Here is a 19157-nt window from a genome sequence, read left to right as displayed (position 1 = left end):
TGAATCTATGTTGACGGCTAAAATTACCAACTCATTCCAAACTTTCATAGATTGAGCATAAACCTTTAAAGTCTATGTTCATTCTGTGCTTGAGATACTCCTGTGCATCACCTTGATGTTTATTTAACAAGGTGGTATTTAACAAGGTTTCATGTTAAGATCCTTAAGAAAATGTGGCAACGGGTGATCAAAAGCTAGCTGAAGGAGACAGGTTTCAAGTAAACCACTGAAGGAGGACAGCAAGGAAAACTGGGTGTTAACGGAGGGTGTTTCACACAACTGAAGCCACAAATTAAAAGAAGTGGGAGGACAGAAGAGCTCAAAGTACATATAGGTCTATAAAACCTGACAAGTTATGGATATGTGGAAGGGTTTTAAAATACTTGAAGAGAGTTTTACATTCAAGGTACTATAGGTCTAGAAATTATTAAAGATCAATGAATAGAGAATTAATTAACAGGATCAATTAAAATCTCATGTTATTTAGCCATTTTAATTGACTGTTAGGCTGTTTCACTATATTGATGATAGCCTTTGGGTGATATTCTTAAAACTGTTTTTCAGATAAAAATCAAACTGCCAGGCTGCAAACCAGCGGATCTCACTCTGGATGTTAAAGAGCGATTTCTGGGCCTTCGATCTTCCACCTAGTAAGTGAGGCACTTTGTTGACAGGGACAGGCTGGTCTTTATATGAGGTCTCACCATGTATCTTAGAGTGGGAGAGGTCACAAAAAGTCAGTGTTACTCTGGAATAAAAACAGGAAATGCTGGAAATACTCAGCAGATCAGGTCTTCAGCTAAGGCAACAGAAATTAAGAGTTAATGTTTCAGGTCAAAGACCAGTCATCAGAACTTTGAAGAAGACTGTTAAACTGTAGGGAGGGTGGATGTCGCTGAAGGGGCAAAACCAGGGTGATCATGGGAATAAAGTGGTCAGTAAAAGAATTGGAGCAGTTAGAGAAGACATGCGTAACAGGTCTCGTAACATTCCCAATAAAAGGGGAAAAGAACAAGTTGAGCCAAAATCACAAATGGTTGAATGGTACAGACAAAGAAATACAGCGATTAGAAGTTGTAGAAATCAAAATTGAGTTCTTTTTTTGTCTTTTTCCTTCCGAAGGAACTCCTGGATTCTTTAATATAAACTTTTAGTTCACCTCCTTTCCTGCTTCCCACTTCCTCCTCCCCACAATGCCCAAGTAAATCCTTCATCCATTCTCTCAGGAGCCATCAAACATTGTAGCTAGAATGTAAGCCCCTTGATCAGTGATGGCAAGGCAGCCTATCCCTATTAGTGTGTTTTTTCCTTTGCTCCCGTCCACCACTAGGAATCTCAGCAAGATGCAAGAGCATGGGATTAAGGCAGCATTGGAGAGTAAAGTCACATACATGTTCTTCTCCAGCAGCCACAGACAGAAACAGAAACTGCTAGAGATACTTAGCGGGTCAGCCAGCATCTGTGGGAAGAAAAACAGAGATAATGTTTCAGGGGAAGACACTTTGTTAGAGCTGGGAATGAGACAAAAAAGTGGATTAAGCCGACGAGAGGGTGGAGTAAGAGGAATGTCTCTTTATTGTAGTATTCCACAAAGGCAGATAGGTATGCAGAATAAGATGCAGTGTATTAACTCCCAAAGCCTGCTTAAAATATGTAAAGGCAGGTAAATCTGGATGCTTTGTTGGATATCAAACACCATTATTGATTGCTAATTCAAGCATGATCTCTTGTCTATTACAACTCCCTGGAAGCAGGAACCGCTGTCACAGCCAAGAAAGGCCAATGACTAGGTCACTGTCTGCAGCCGCTGGGATTTTATTTCAAAAATAAATTTTATTCATAAAAATCCAGGAAATAGAATACAGCCAGTAAATACGGTTCACATTCATTACATCATCAAGTTAAAACATTCTTCTCACAAAATACAATCCCACTCAAGTGGCCTCTTAGAGCAATGCTCCCTTCCTGTACTGGTGAGACTACTACAGCCCCTGTGTGCCCATTGGCAGCAGGACCATAGACTGCAGTCCTTCCCCACCAAATCTTTACATTCGCCACACAGAGCTTCAGTGCGCCTCTCGGCATATACTTCTGCAGCCTGCAATATACCGAATGGCAATATTCCCTTATTGACATCTCATTGCACTGGAAGACCAGAAATTTTTAGGCAGACAGAAGTGCTTTTCATCTAGTTGATGATCTTCCAGCATCAGCCTGATGTCTGTCTCAGTGTGTCTCTCTAGAAACAGTCTGTAGATCAGAAAATCCTCTGTTGAATTGATCCTCAGTCGATCCTTGACAAGGACCCATGCAACCTTTCCCAGACCTTCCCTGCAAATGCGTAGTCAGCAAAAGGCACAAGTAATCGTATCTTCATCATAGCCATCTGAGGCTATGGGAGTGAGACTCTGAATGTGTAAAAGTGATTTGATTGGGGATAGTGGTGCTCGCTGAAGCAACCTTATCTCAGAAACAACCTTATAGGTAAAGCTCATAAAACTGAACTACACTAACTGTAGGTCTATTAAGCTATTTTGCTGTCTTCGTGGACTGCGGACTTCTTAAAATGGATATATGTCACTTGTAGTTCTTAAACTGGGGGTGGTTTTGCAGGATTGGTATACACTAAGCAAGCACACCTTAGTAATTCATTGTCATTTTTCTGACTTCCTTTTGTTTTCCAGCAAGTTGGGTTTACACTTACCCCATGCAGTGGACAACAAGAATGGAAGGGCTCAGTTCCACTCTGACACTCACACACTGGAAGTCACCTTAACCATGAAGAGAGAGTATGACTTCATTAACTTTGCTTGAGCAGATCAGTAGGAGCTGGAGACTTCAGCCGAGTCAGATCAATAATTAATACTTCCTATACAAGAGCAAATATCACTCTGCACTGTTGTCCTCTATTTTCAATGTTTTTAAAGAGCAAACTATGTAATTAAACCATTCATAAAGAAAAGTGGGACTGCACAAAATAATTTACCAACACAGTGCTGTGCAACGAATCTTATCTTGCCTCCAGGAAACACTCACAGACAATAGGGAGTCATGGAAGTTTAAGTATTGTGAGAATCTTTCTTGTGGATTTTTGTCATTCGTTTGATTCCTGAAGAAGTTAAATGAGAAAGATGTTCCATGTTAATTGTTTTCATAATGTTCTGTGCAAATTTGAATTGTTAAAGCACAAAGTTTGCCCTGTTAACCCTGCCAAACCACCCTATAAAGGTGAAAGGTGCTAAGTTGATACACCAGAGAAAATAGAGCACAAATCGCTGATTCTTTATCACGTACCCTGAAAATCTCTCACTTGTTGCCACTCTGTACCTTTTTTTTCCATTTTTCCTGAATATATATCTCAAAGTTCCTCTCGTGTGCATCAGCCACTCAATTCAGGCCCTTTTTAAACTATAAAGCTATGTTTGATTTTTTAATTAATGCGTCTCGTTTTGCACAAATTCCATTTTTTGTGCCCTCTCTTCGTTCCATAGGATGTTGTTCTTTTTATCAGTTATCTATGCCTTTTTGATCTCAAACATCTTACCTTTTTGGTCAGCTTTAATATCATCCCTATCCTATTACAATTTCTGTTGTAGCTTTAGGAAGAGTATTAATTAAATATCTCTGATTCTATCTGTAAACAATGTGCATACCTTGTTGATTCTTACCTATTTTAGTTATTCTTTCATCATTGATGGGTCTTAGTGTACTTATTTGATATTAGATTTCTCCAAGGTTTTCAATAATTTGCTGTACAAGTATTAACTTGGCAGCAATAGGTAAAGCAAATGACCTACTGATAGAAGTCAAAATAAGCCGATATTAAATATGAAGGCCAAACTGACAGGCCTGTGATTGCTGGGTTTGTTCTTAATTCCTTTTGTATTTGAACATGGGGTGATAAAATTACAATTCCCTAGTCTCTGGGAGATTATGACTATACTGTTGCATTTTATGCTCTTCTCTCAGCAGCCTACAATGCCTGGAACTGTTGGTTTCTGTTATGACAGAAAGCCTTTCTAGTAATTCCCCTTTTTTAGTTTTTAGCCCATCAACATCTCAATGACCTCTTCTTTTATAGTGACCACAGCAGTATTTTATTTTATTCCTTCAGCTTTTATTTTGATCTCACATTGGAACCGCTCCCCATTTTATCCCTTCGCTCTTGATCTGCCAGTGGAACAACCTTTGATTGTCTTTTCTGTTAGCTTCCATTTTTTGCCTTTCCATTTAGTGTTTATTCATTTCTTTCATTTCCCCATTTTCAGTCCAGTTCTTGATTGTATTATCATCCTGACATCTTTCATACACCACATTTTTGCACAGAAAATCCTCTCTTTTGTCTTTTCTAAATTTACTTTCCACATGAACTGACAATTGTAATAGCTTAAATCAATGCACTATATTTGCTATGAGGTCTTCTCTACATTGAGTAGATCTATGCTGCCTAGGGCAACCAATCACACCTCACTTCCGAATTTTATTTCTTTGGTCCATGTTTTGACCAAAGTAGTGACGGTCCAGCAAAACACAAAGTGGGCATTTAGACTACTGGAGTTTAAATATTGCTTGATAGTTTTGGTGATAATGTCTTCATCTCTGATAAGGGGATATGTTTCCTACAGTCCATCCTATCTATATTATTTAACATTGTATATACTTCAATCAAGTCTCCTCTTAACTTCCTCCATTAGTTTCAAGATAATTGTAGAAAAAAATAGGACTGGTCCTCAGGTTGAAATTTTAGATTGGAGAAAGGCCAATTTGATAGCATCAGAAAGGATTGGACAGGTCATTTTCTGGCAAGATGACTCCTCAGACCTTGTGGGAGGCCAGCTCAGAAATTGAAAGGACCCTGGCAGCAGTAGTAAAAACATCCTTAGCCACAGATGAGGTGCTGGAGGACTGGAGGACAGCCAATGTTGTTCCGTTGTTCAAGAAAGACTCTAATAAGCCGAGAAATTTGTATATTTGATAGAGGTATACAAAATTATGATGGGTATAGTTAGGGTAAATACAAACATGCTTCTTCCACTGATGTTAGTTGGCACTAGAACTGGAGGTCATGGGTTAAGAGTGGAAGGTGAATAAACAAAAGAATGTGAGGAGCAGCATCTTTACTCAGAGGATGGTGTGAGTGTAGAATGAGCTCTCAGAGGAATTGGTGAATATGGGTTTGATTGCAATATCGACGGTAAGTTTGTTAAGTACATGGATGGCAGGAGTATGGAGGATAATGGTCCAGATGCAGGTGATAGGACGAGTCAGGACAACAGTTCGGCATGGACAAGATTATCTAAAGGGCACTTTCTATGCTGTAGTGCTCTATGACTCTAAAATGGACCAAGCCTCTCTTAATAAAACGTTCTGGCATCATGCAAAATCTCTGCATCCTCTTTTGTAGCCTTCCATTACTGATGGTGATCAGAACTGCAAACAGTAGTTCAGCTGAGATTTAACAAATGTTTTATAAAGATGAAGCAAAACCTCCTTTATATTGTATTCATTGTGACAGCTAAAGAAGGCGAGCTTCAAATATCTTCCTCACCACACTGTCACCTTCAAGAATTTTAAACACAAAATCCCTCTGTATATCATAGCCTCATCAGGGCTTCCAAAATAGATAATTTCATGATTAAACTCCATCTGCATTTCTGTGCATGTTTCACCAACACATCGATTTCTCCTTGTAGACGATTTCCACATAGTCAACAAATACACCAAACTCTGTCACCTGATGGTGAGATAATGAGTGGTTTCGAGGTGGTGGTGAGAGATGGTGAGAAGTTAGTGAGATGGTGTGAAATGTTGACAGTGAGAGATGGTGGTGAATTAATCGTGAGAGATAGTGCAGTGGTTTGTGTAAATAGTGCAGTTAAACCACCTGATTCATGCAGCCTGTGGAGATGGGCATGTAGATCCTTAAACCACCCCACTGTACAATGGTAAATCTATGGAAACTGATTGATTCTGTGTCCTTCTTTAGAACAAAGATGGTAGAAAGGTTACAATACAGGTTCCCTTTGAATATCTATATTATATTTGCATTCCTTTTATAATCCCTGATCCTGTTGTCTTAAAGTGAATTCAGTCAGAAATTTCACCATTCAGCCACCTCTGTGGAGGGAACTTCGAGACTAACCATGTTTGGGATGTACCATGCCACTGCTGCAAGAAGCTAATTTTCATGGTATATATGCCATGGGTATGTAGACCTATGGCAATAAATTTGCAATTGAACTCACTACTACTTCTCCATCTGTTCTTTGACGCCATTTTGAATCACCTATCTCTATCACCTATGCTAAAACATTATATTTAACATAAAGAGGTTTATAAATCATCCCTATACCCATAGACAAAATATCATCATCATCAATATGTGCCACGTCGTATGTTGTAGGCAATCATGGTCTTTAATCTGGCCATTGCCTGTGGGGAAGGCCCTCTTCATGCTTATTCTCTTCATCTCTTATTCTTTTTTCTATCCACGACCATGGTTGTTCTTGGCAAGTTTTTGTACAGAAGTAGTTCTTCTGGACAATGTCTTTACAAGATGGGTGACCCCAGCAATTATCAATACTTGTCAGAGATTGGTTTGCCTGGCATCAATGGTCTAGGGCTTGTGATATGCACCATCTGCTCATACGACCATCCACCACCTGCTCCCATGGCTTCACATGACTCTGATCAGGGTCTAAGCAGGTGCAACACATTGTCCAAGGGTGACCTGCAGGCTAGCAGAAGGAAGGAGTGCCTTACAACTCCTTTGGTAGAAATGTAACACCACCCCACCATCACAAAATATATATTTTATATCAAAAATTGTTGAGTTTTTATTGGTTTCTCAATTGAGACTTACAGTAGTCAATCACTCTATGTATCATAAGTTAGCAGGTTTATTGATTTTTTCTTCAGATGCTTCATGTTGAGTTGTTGAAAGCAAACCTGGCTTCTACCAGCTCTTCATCTCTCCCATCCACTCAAGCTCCCCCTCTTCCTTCACTCTGTCTCATAGACACCATCGGAATGATCAGATATTGAGCCATTATCAATCAACCTTACTTTCCTTTCAATGGTGGCAATCCTTTGTTTTAACTTCTGCTGTGTTGAGCTGTACTCATTTAACAGCCTTGCGAACCGTGTCTGTAAGGCATCCAGATTTGATTCGAGTCTCTCTATCTTTTCCTCTAAGCCTTTCTCTCCCAATACTACCATATATTCTTCATTCAGCAGCCCTTCTTTGATTAAAATATTCCTGCCTCGCTCTTCCAGAACTTTCTTAGCCTCTGGAAACTCTATTAATGCTTGCATTAAGTCATCTTTGGACAGGCAGAAGAGATCGGAGTACCCAATGCTCCGAATATTTGCTGTTCTCCTGTTTCCTGTTTTACTTCCCTTGATGTCCAAGATGCTGATTTCTCCAAAGCAGCTTCCAGCACCCAGCCTGGCAAACTCAGTCACGCCATCATCAGCCATTGCTGCCAGCCTCCCTTCCTTGATAATATACATCTCCTTCCCTATATCTCCCTTGCGGCAAATAAAATCTCCAGGGCTGAAGAGCTGTGGTCTTAGCTTTAACACCAGCTCCACCAACAGGCCAGCCTCACAGTCCTGGAAGATGCGCACCTTCCTGAGGGTCTCCAGATGGACATTGATGGCTATTTCAGCCTTCAGCTTATCCGGCAGATATTTCAGTATCTCACCCTCGTCGACCGCCTTCTGGCTGACCCACAGGTAATCAAACCACTTGATCACCCGAGCCTCCACTTCTTTGCTAACCTTTCTGAACTGCATGTAGTGCTTGATGGCGTCCACTCTCGCCTGGAAGTTTGCTCGGGATGCATTCATGTTCGAGATCATTGATCCCACATTACCCACAACTGTGGCAAAGATAAGAACTCCCACGAGAAAGTCAAAGACCACGAACAGGAACTCTACATCTGAAACTGGTGCTGGCATCTCCCCAATGGTAGTCAAGGTGAGAGTTGACCAGTACAGGGAATAAATGTACTGTCTTGCCAGGTAACCGTGCTGGGGGTCAGAGATGTTAGGATAAACCCAACTATCTCTGCCAAAGCCGATGGATTTGGAAATGGCATAGTAAATACAGGCATTCCAGTGAATGATGATCAGCAGATACAGAAGTAGGTTACTGATGCGAAAAGCATTTGGGTAGTTGGTTCTGGTTTCTGTCCGATCGCAGAACTCAAAGAGCCGTGGAAACTTCAGGAGGCGATTGAATCGTAGCTCTGGGTAATTGAGTCCCACTACCACATAGCCCAGATCAGTGGGAAGGATTGAAATTACATCCAGCTTAAACTGGAAAGTTTTGATGCAGTGGTGTTGTAACTTTTTCAAGTCTTTGACGAGCAGACCCTGTTCAAGGAACCCTGTCAATGAACATAGAAGCAATGTTTTTTAATTCAAACGGAAGTAAAGGCAGTCCAGATATTGGTAATAACATGTAATGTAATATTGTTCCAATTTCACTGTCTAAGGGACAGAATTAGAGAGACTTCTGGGATAGAAGGGATTTTGTATCACCATATCAGTGCTGGCCTTTTGAATGAGTTGCAGCAAGTGCTCAGACTCGTATCCCTGTTTCTGATCATCTATAATGGCCTCACCATTTACCTCTATTTTATAATGGTTTATACTAGAAACCTTTCAGATAGAGTATTAGAGATCTTGACAATTCTACAATTTCCCCCTTGATCAGAGATTTGACTTTGGACCTTTGCCTCTTGGTTTCTTATTTAGTCACCAACAAGTTAAGGTTTCAAGTCAATCAGTTGAGAAGTAACTTGGTAGAGGTATATAATATGATCAGTGGGTTAGTTAAGATAGATACTAACATTGTTTATTTCTCATGGCATGGGCGCCTAAGACGAGTGAACAGGTTAAAGGTAGGAATGGTACAGAGGATCTGAGAGTGAGTTTTTCTATAGAAATGTAGAAACATAGAAAACCTACAGCACAATACAGGCCCTTCAGCCCACAAAGCTGTGCCGAACATATCCTTACCTTAGAACTACCTAGGCTTACCCATAGCCCTCTATTTTTCTAAGCTCCATGTATCCATCCAGGAGTCCCTTAAAAGACCCTTTTGTTTCCGCCTCCACCACTGCCACCGGCAGCCCATTCCACGCACCCACCACTCTCTGCGTAAAAAACTTACCCCTGACATCTCCTCTGTTCCTACTTCCAAACACCTTAAAAATGTGCCTTCTCATGCTAGCCATTTCAGCCCTGGGGAAAAGACTCTGACTATCCACATGATCAATGCCTCTTATTATCTTGTACACCCCTATCAGGTCATCTCTCATCCTCCATCGCTCCAAGGAGAAAAGGCCAAGTTCACTCAACACAGATTGATTAAAGTCCAGAATGTGCTGCCTGGAGAGATGGTGGGGATATGGGTCCTCATGAAATTTAAAATGCTGGCAAACAGTTGCTGTGGGTAATCAGGAAGAGTAATGCAGCTAGAAAATGAGAGGTGGCCTTTATTAAATAAAAAAATACACTTACAGGGTAAATTTTGGGGGAATTCATGACCAGAGGACACAGTTGCAGAATCAGGGATGTCTATATAGAACAAAGAAGAGGATAAATTAGGAACTCTATGCTATGGAAGCTGAATTCTTGAATATATTCAATGATGGATGGATTTGTTTTCGTTGCGAGAATCAAGGATCAAGGAGTAAAGGGACAAAGATGGATGAGGAACGTTAGATCGGCATGATCTTTCTAAATGGTGGAGCAATGTTGGGAGGTGAGCTGCTGACCTTGTTCTTTGGCTGCATGGTTCTGATAATCTTCTCTCTATCAGTTCCTAACTCTGATGTATCTCTCTGTTGACACTGTTGATAATGTCAAGATCATCACACTATCCTCTCTAAGATCATCACACTATCCTCTCGAAGATCATCACACTACCCTCTCTAAGATCATCACACTATCCTCTCTAAGATCATCACACTATCCTCTCGAAGATCATCACACTATCCTCTCTAAGATCATCACACTATCCTCTCGAAGATCATCACACTATCCTCTCGAAGATCTCTCTCTCTCAATTTCACAATTACAGATTTATAACAAAAAGCTGAAAATGCTTGAAAGAAACATCAAGTCAGGCAGCATTTGTGTACAAGAAACAAAGTTTGGGATCTTTGACCCTTTGTCAGAACTCATGGTGCCCCCTTACTATGAGACAGCTGACATCAATGCTCTGTGACTGTTGACACATTGTCAGTTTGGTCTTGCTGAATGCAAGAGGTGAAAGGATTGTGGAGGAGTCATCACTCTCCTGTCACTGGAGATTGTACAGAGCCAAGACCTCCACCCTGAAGGTGAGAGAGTTGTTTCTGCCAAGAGCTCAGCATCAATGACCAGTGGAGGCACAGTTCTGTAGCTGATAGAACAGCTAGCTCATAGGTTACAGTCCCGGCCTCAGGTGCCGTCTGTGTGGAGTTTACACATTCTCCCTGTGATTACGTAGGTTTCATCCCAATGCTCTGGCTTCTACCCACATCCCAAAATTCAGATCGATGAGTTAAATGTTTGTTATAAAATGCCCCTAATCTGCATTTGAATGGTAGAAAATGGGAAGAAATTCCAGAAAAAAAGTAGAGAAGGGTGAGTTGTGTGATAACGAAGCTGAAAGTAAAACAGCCTTGATGAACATGAATCCATCCAAACTCAGCAATGAAAGTAAACTCCCAAGTACACCTTAAGAGAAAGACAGCATCCTCTGGGATAATTCCTCAGTATCTGAAAGGAGGGTCAAAGATCACAAAATCTTTTAAAGAGTCAGGTTGCTGAGGAAAAAGTGGTTTATGAAGGGAGGGGCAGTAAGAAGAAACAGTTTATAAAGAGATGGGGCAGTGAGCAGGTAAAGTTCATAAAGGAATATTGAGCACCCAGCAGAAACAGTTTACAAAGCAGCAGTAATCTGGCCAGCCAAGAACTAACCTGTTCTGAGCCTGACGAGGATGTCGAGAATATAAATGGCATCAGAGATGTAGTCTATTGTTAACCATAGGCTGAGATGATTTGCCTGCAGCTTTTCGAAGCAAGCCCTGTGGGGGAGAGACTAGGCAGGTCAGCATATGATTGCAGTCAGAGTTAAGTTAGTTATCTGGTCACAGTTACAGGCAGAGGTATACACAGGCATACAATCGCATGTCAACAACACGTATACATCATTGCATTTCTCTGTGTTGCACTCTCTTAGGATCAGGGACGACTTGCTTCCATTTACTCAGTCTGAAGCTGATTTGGACCCTTAGACTGTGCCACAAAAAGGGCAGAAACTCATTCATGAGGTGTGTTGGTGAGCTTCTTAATGTGCAATGTTCCTGACAACGGGAATTGGCTCTCAGCATCTTTCAGGACAACCCTCTTCAGTTAGCATTTCTCACAGGGTGGTGTGCATGTCACATATAATGCAGATTTTTTCACAGGGCTGAGGAATCAAGAACTAGAGGGCATAGGTTTAAGGTAAGAGGGGCGAGATTTAATAGGGGCATAATGAGCAGTAAATAAGTACCAGGAGGAGATGGTGGAGTCAGGTACATTACCAACATTTAATAGATACACGGGCAGGTTCATGAACTCTTATAGAAGTAGAGAAACCCAGGAAGGTAGAGCACAGAATCAGGCACGTTGGCCCATGATACCTCCACTGAACATTATACAAATTAAACTAATCACACCTACTTGCCTACAGTCTATATCCTTTTATTACAAGCTTGTTCAAGTGTCTCTCTAAAATATTGCTCTCATATCTGTTTTTACCTCCTCTCCTGGCAGCACAGTCCAGGTGCTCTCTACTCTTTTTGTAGAAAAATGCTTCAAAGTTCGAAATTAATTTGTTATCAAAGTATACGTATGTCACCATATACAACCCCAAGATTCATTTTCTTGCTGGCATACTCAGTAAATTCAAGAACAACAACCGAATCAGTGAAAGACCACATCAACAGGGCAGACAAACAACCAATGTACAAAAGACAACAAACTATGCAAATACAAAAGAGAAAAAAAACAATAAATATTGAGAACATGAGATGAAGTGTGGTTGAAAGTGAGTCCATAGGATGTGGGAACAGTTCAGTGATGGGCAAGCAAAGTTGAGTGAAGTTATCCCCACTGGTTCAAGATGGTTGAGGTGTAATAACTATTCCTGAATCTACTGGTGTGAATCCTGAGGCTTCTGTACCTTGTCACTGATGGCAGCAGCGAAAAGGGAACATGACCTGAGTGGTGGTGTCCCTGAAGATGGTGTCCTGTGACAGCATTCCATGAAGATTTGTTCAGTAGTGGGGTAGTGGGGAGAGCTTTATCCATGATGGACTAAGCCTTATCCACTAATTTTTGTAGGATCTTCCATTCAAGAGTATTAGTGTTTCCATGTCAGGTTGTGATGCAACTAGTAACATCCAGTACTCTCCACCACATATCTACACAAGTTTGTCAAATTATTGTCAATAATCTTTGCAACCTTTTAAGGAAGTTGAGGCGCTGCCGTCCTTTCTTCATAATTGCACTTACGTACTGGGCCCAGGACAGGTCCTCTAAAATGATAGCACTGAGGAATTTAAAGTTCCTGATGCCCTCTACCTTTGATCCGCTGATGAGGCCTGGCTCATGAACCTCCGATTTTCTCCTCCTGAAGTCAATCAGCTGCTTGGTCTTGCTGACATTGAGCATGAGGTTGCTGTTGTGACACCACTCAGCCAGATTTTCAGTATCCCTCCTGTATGCTGATTGGTGACCACCACTGATTTGGCCAATGACAGTAGTGTCATCAGAAAACTTAAACTTCCTCACAAACCTACTTTAATCTCCTCACTTTAAACCTACCATGTCTAGTATGTGACATTTCCACCCAAAGAAAATAACTGATTATCTACCTTACCTATGCCATTATAATCTTTATATACTTCTACAAGGTTGTCTCCTCAGCCTCTGACACTCCAGGGAAAACAATCCATGCCTATCTAACCTCTTCTACACTTAATTCACCAATCCAGGCATTGTCCTGGCAACTTCTTCTAGGTTTAATGTGAGAGGAGGAATTTATAGGAGATCTGAGGAACAGGTTTTTCACATTGGTGTTTGGATGGAGCCAAAGGAGGTGGTGAAGGCAGATAGAATTACAATGTTTAAAAGGCATTTGGATTGGTACTTGGATAGGAAAGATATGGGCCTAACACAGACAAATGGGTTTAGCATAGACAGGCTTTACACTCAGCATGGATGAGTGGAAGCCCATTTCTGTGGAGACATTGTAGGCTGCAGATACTGGAATCTGGAGCAACAATCATTTGGAGGGTCAAGCAGTATCTGTGGGGGGGGGGGGGGGGGAAGAGGGGAGCCAGGAAATTGTTGACTGCTACTAATCATCATTATATTCATAATTTTCATGAATAATGACTGCTTCCCCAACAATTCTGTTGTTAGGTCGAGTCTGACTGTTTGTGACCTTATGGACTCCTGTACACCAAGCTTCCTTGTTGGAAACTGCCTCTCTAAGATCCCCCAAGGATCATACGCATTGTCTGAGTAATATTATCTATCCATCATAGTCTCTCATCCTCTCCTTTTACCTTCTGTTTTACCTAACATGAGAGTCTTCTCCAAGGAATCCTGTCTGCTCATGATGTGGCCAAAATATTTGAGCTTTTGTCTCATAATCGAGCCTCCTAGTGAGTAGTCTGGCTGTATTCCTTCAGTATTGACTTGTTGGATCTTCTTGCTGTCCAACAAACTCTTAACACTTACCTCCAGCATCCAAGTTCAAAGGCATCAATTCTTTTGTATTCAGCCTTACTAATAGTCCAGCTCTCACAGCCATTCATCACAACTGGAAATACCATAGACTTGATACTACTCTAATGGCTGAAAGTGAGGAGGATCTGAGGAAGCTTCTAATCAAAGTGAAAGAAGTGCAAAAGCTGGCTTGTTACTCAATTTTAAGAAAACCAAGATTATGTCAACCAGCCCTATTAACTCCGTGGTAATCAATGGAAAGGAAGTGGAAGCAGTGACAAATTTTGTCTTCCTCGGTTCAAAGATTTCTACAGATGGTGAATTAAACAGTGCTTACTTCTGGGGAGGGCAGCAATGGCAAATTTCGATAAAATACTGAAGAGCAGAGACATAACATTGTCTACAAAGATCCGTATAGTCAAGTCTATGGTATTTCCTAACAATTAGGAAGCATTAACTATGACTCTGCACTCCAACAGAGTTATCTCCTCTTTCTATTTCTTCCATGTGCTCCCAGGGAGGGGGATTCGGGATTCAAACCCAACAACAAAAGGCTGGTAATATATTGTCAGGTCATGATGGGTTCTAACTTGGTAGTGATCGTGCAGATGGGGATTGTTCCCTGCATAATTGTTCTTAGTATTTGAAAGTAGAGATTGCAGGTAAGGTTTCAGACAGGGATATGCCAGTCTGTGGGTTTATAGACCGTAGTGGTGAACATTTCTGATGCTGCTGATAGTTCACAGTGCCTCACAGACACCCAGACTGACCTGCCAGACCTGTTTTAATCTTATCTCTTTCAGTTCAACTGTGCAATCATGCAAATATTCACCTGTGGGTGAAAGTGTCACATTGAGTGAATGTAAAGGAGAAAGCACAGTAACATGACATTACTCAGTCCCAAGGAGGAGTTACCTGCAAGGAAGAAAGCACCAGTTATACAGAACAGGCAATGAAGTGACAACCAGCCATCGGTAATAGAAGTCCTCTGCTGGGTCGATCACAAACACAGAATGCTTCCTGCAAACGTGAGAGCAGTGCACAGTCAAATTAACTTAAGGCAGAAAAGTTTTATTTAATGCACACAGTACAATTGTAATTATTTAAACAAACACTAGCCAAAGATATGAATTATAACCTATGTTTTCACTCAAATGTAATGGACACTCTCTGTCCATCTGAATTGATTCAATAATATGTTAACACATAATCCATTTCTTCTCATTCAGAGGTAAATAAACACATGGGGCAAAAACAAACTGCGGGAGAAGCTTAGCAGGTTAGTCAACATCTGTGGAGGCAAAGAGATTCTCAACAGATCAGGTTCACAGCACATAGGGTTTTTTTCCTGAAGTGATTAAAGCTGAGGGAAAAACCTTAGAGAAATATATAAGAGACTTACAGATAGCATAAAACAGAATATATTTCCTGTGGTTTGGGTGGGGAAAAGAGCATAGCTTTAAGAAGAGAGGCAGAAGTTTTGAATTTCTTTTGTTTTATGCAGAGAGTGGTTGATATCTGGAGAAAGCTGCCGGAAGGTGGTGGAATCAGATAAACATTTAAGAGGCATTTAGATAGTACTTCAAGATTCAAAGTCCATTTATTATCAAAATATGTATACAGAATACACCTCTGAGATTCATCCTTCTGCAGGCGGCCACAAAGCAAAGAAACGCCATGGAACCTGTTCAAGGAAACATCAAACACCCAATACGTGAAATAAAATAACACGTTGCAAAAAGCGATCAATCAACACACAGAATATCAAACGTCAAAGCAGTAGCATTCAGTTTGGTTCAGTTCAGCACTGCGCCACTAGCCAGTGCAGGCCACAGGGTCGTTAATCACCAGAACACCCCAGTCTGGGTCAATCGCCCTGGTTAAACCACTAAAATATGGTTTAAAAAAAATAGTAACCAGAATCCTGTAAGACGTACAACATGAACTGCAAAATCGCACAAAATGAGTTCACAGCCTCACCGATCAATCCTGGCAACCTGGATCCCAAGATTCCTGCACTTTCCTCTGACAGCCGCTAGCGAGAGAGAGGGAGACTGGTCAACTGCAGGCAGACAGCGCTGAACACCCGCCTGGCCTCTGCTCTCATCTTCATTGGCCCCAACCTTGCGCCACATCTCAGTCAGAAAAAAGCAATGGAGTCAATTATGTTCTCGCACCCTCGGCATCGCAGTCGGAGAGAAGCAATGGAGTTGATCAAGGGCTCGCACTCTTGACGCCTCAGTCTTAGAGAAACAATGGAATCGACCAGGATACCTGACCTCCAGGCTGCACTCTGCTCCAAAACTCATCACTCTCCTGAGACAGCAAAGTGCCAGATCGCTCAGTCGCCGCAAAACCAAAACTCATCATCGAAATGTAAATCACAGGTTCCAATCACACACAGCTTAGTCACAGAGTCATATTTGAAAGAAAAGGAAATAAAAGAAGTAGTTTTGTGAACTGTCAGCAAGACATCGCTGTTGGTCATGTTGTTTGCTGGTGCCGTCTTGCATATATGATGAATGGGCAAGACACAGAAGGATGAAGTCCCAATGTGGGCAAACAGAATTAGTGCACACAGGCATAAAGATGGGCCTGGAGATGATGGGCTGAAGGGCTATTTCCATAGCTCTGTTTGATCAGGTATTTTTCAATCACGGACTAATAAACACGTAGTCTCCATGTATTCTCAATCACAAACAGACAAACACAAGTTGTTAGTGGGTCTCTTTTCTGTGACAAATGAACACATAAAACCTGCTCTCATTCACAGAAAAGAAAATACACTCCTTCTATGTATTCTCACACACTACGCAGTAAGGAAAGAGGTAAATGTGATTCCTCCTTGGTATATGCTAAAATAAATGGAAGCCCTTAAGACAAAATGGTGTTATCTTGAAGTAGGTTTGTTTTGAGAACCAGTCCAAGATTCAAAGTCAAGGTATTTTATTGTTGAAGTATGTTTGCAGTATACCACCCTGAGATTGCTTTTCCCACAGAGAGCCATGACACAAAGAAACACCATGGAACTTGTTCAAAGAAACATCAAACACCCAAAACACAAATACATTGTGTGAACAGCAAAAAAGAGAGCGAGAAACACTGAATATAGAATGTCAAGGCACAGTTTAGTTCAGTTCAGTCCGCAGCACTGTTTTGGGAAAGCTAGGGGAGTACAAGTCTACAGCCATATTAGTGGATAATGGTGCAAAGCACACTTGTGTGGAAGGTGAAATCATTGTGCAGGTGCAGGTGCCAAATGCACTGGAATGTTTGGGGAAGTACTAGGGTGATAATTACGTTATGCTTTGAAGGAATCTTAAAGAGTATAAAAAGGGGCAGTTTTTTGTGGAGGAGGGGAGTTTTGTCTTAGGCCAGAGCGCGACAGTGCTAGAGCTAAGAGTTGGAGAAGATAGGGACAAGTATGTGGAAGAGGGTTAGGGTGTATCCAGTCAGAGTTAGAGAGAGACCAAAGAGAGGCTGCATGGAAGTTTGTCAGCAGTCTGCAGATCAGCTCGTTCAGGGGCTGGTAAGTATTATTTGGCTGTCTGTAGATATTTGTTTTTCTTTCTGTATTGCATTTGTGCTTGTTCCAATAAAGTGTTTTCTTGTGGCCCTCAGCATGCGTGCAGTGTCTCCCTTTGTCTCTGAACGCTCATGCGAATGCCCTGAATTGAATCAGGAAAGAACACATAATGAGTTTTAACATAATGTTCATTACATAGGCACACACTATCCATAAATACTTGGTGATATATTGACCACATACTTTCATACACATGCATGATATTATTGTCCACCTGTGTCAGTGTGGGGACACTGAAGGTATCTGAAAGTCAAATGGGTGACGTGGTAGCATAGTGGTTAGCACAGCACTTTACAGCAGCGATCGCTGATTAGGCTGGAAGGGTAAGACAAGGGAACACACACCAGTCCTCAACAACAAATCAGAACTGGAAAGGGTGGGCAATTTCAAGTTTCTGGGTGCCAACATCTCTGAAAATCTATCCTTGGCCCAACATATTGATTCAGTTGCAAAGAAGGCACCGTAGCAGCTATATTTTATTAGGAGTTTGAGGAGATTTGGTATGTTCAAAGACACTCACAAATTTCTACAGGTGTACCATGGAGAGCATTTTCACTGGCTGCATCACGGTCTGGTATGGGGGGTGGGCACTGCACAGCATCAAAATAAGCTGCAGAAAGTTGCAAACTCAGTCAGCTCCATCATGGACACTAGCCTCCGCAGAATCCAGGACATATTCAAGGAATGATGCCTCAAAAAGGCAGCATCCATCACTAAGGACTCCATCACCCAGACCATGCCCTTTTCTCAGTGCTACCATCAGGGATGAGGCACAGCAACCTGAGGGCACACAAGCAGTGATTCAGGAACAGCTTCTTCCCCTCTGCTGTCTGATTTCTGAATGGACATTGAACCATGAACACTACCTCACGACTTCTTCTCTCTTTTTGCACTGCTGAATTCCTGCCACTGTCTGGAAGGAGTTTAAACATTCTTCCATGATCACATGTGGGTGCTCTGCTCTCCTCACACAGTACAGGTTACAGTTAGGGTTAGTAGGTTGTGGCCATGCTATGTTGGTACTGGAAGCACAGTGACCCTTGCAGGCTACACTAAGCGACGTACTGGTCCATGATGGACACAACATACATCACTGTACATGTGACATTTCATTGTACATGTGACAAATACAGTTAATAAAGCTAATCACTAAAGCTGATCTCAGGATTCCTCTCAACTTCTCTTTACTGACAAACCCTATATTCATGACATATTCCTAGTTGCCCTTGAACTTTGCATCAGCTGATCCATGTAACATTTTATAGAAGAGTGTCCTCTTTGTCTTCTGCCTGAAATCACACCCAGGTCCAGCTGTGGAAAGATTGAATGTTTCCTTTCCTCAGGCCTAGGGAGATACAGTGGAGATAAATGTCGATTGGTCCGTTGATCCCTCACTGACCATTTGTACATTAATCCTATTTTCTAATCTCTCAACATTTCCAACGCACACCTACACTCAGGGAAATTTACAGCCACCAATTAACCTACCAGTCTGCATGTCTTTGGAGTGTGGGAGGGACCAGGGCACCTGGGGCAAACAAGTAATCACAGGAAGAACATTCAAATTCCACACTGACAGCACTCAATGTCAGGATCGATGGTGCCATGAGACAATAGATCTATTGTACCACTCCGCCATTCCCTTCTTAAACTGTGGTAATAAACCAACTGGGCTATACAACAACAATTTCGTGGTCACCTTTGTTGGGCTTATACTAGATTTATTTAATTCACTGGATTTACCCGCACTAGTTGCATTCAAGTTATTGTTTCTGGTTTGGTTTTCCAGTCT

General features: G+C 41.5%; 2 protein-coding genes across 10 annotated transcripts in view; one reads left to right on the top strand and one right to left on the bottom strand.

The window, feature by feature from the left end:
• The window catches only part of dnaaf6 (dynein axonemal assembly factor 6), an 88500-nt gene extending 83135 nt beyond the window's left edge, over positions 1-5365 (top strand). For all 5 annotated transcript variants that reach the window (XM_073058478.1, XM_073058474.1, XM_073058477.1 and 2 more), the window contains exons 6-7: positions 565-650; positions 2685-5365. In XM_073058478.1, the coding sequence (XP_072914579.1) occupies positions 565-650; positions 2685-2814 (216 nt within the window). In that variant the 3' untranslated portion in view covers positions 2815-5365. The remainder of the gene's footprint in view (positions 1-564; positions 651-2684) is intronic.
• Positions 5366-6862: 1497 nt separating this feature from the next.
• The window catches only part of LOC140734474 (cyclic nucleotide-gated channel alpha-2-like), a 28719-nt gene continuing 16424 nt past the window's right edge, over positions 6863-19157 (bottom strand). For 4 of the 5 annotated variants that reach the window (XM_073058469.1, XM_073058468.1, XM_073058470.1 and 1 more), the window contains exons 5-8: positions 14695-14799; positions 10978-11084; positions 9532-9588; positions 6863-8393 (exon numbers count right to left, since the gene is read on the bottom strand). In XM_073058469.1, the coding sequence (XP_072914570.1) occupies positions 7003-8393; positions 9532-9588; positions 10978-11084; positions 14695-14799 (1660 nt within the window). In that variant the 3' untranslated portion in view covers positions 6863-7002. The remainder of the gene's footprint in view (positions 8394-9531; positions 9589-10977; positions 11085-14694; positions 14800-19157) is intronic. The other variant, XM_073058472.1, reaches the window with a different exon arrangement.

This window comes from Hemitrygon akajei, chromosome 10 (genome assembly GCF_048418815.1).
Source record: "Hemitrygon akajei chromosome 10, sHemAka1.3, whole genome shotgun sequence".
Classification (NCBI taxonomy): Eukaryota; Metazoa; Chordata; class Chondrichthyes; order Myliobatiformes; family Dasyatidae; genus Hemitrygon; species Hemitrygon akajei.
The sequence above is the reverse complement of the archived record's forward strand: the minus strand, read 5'-3'. Positions and strand labels throughout refer to the sequence as shown.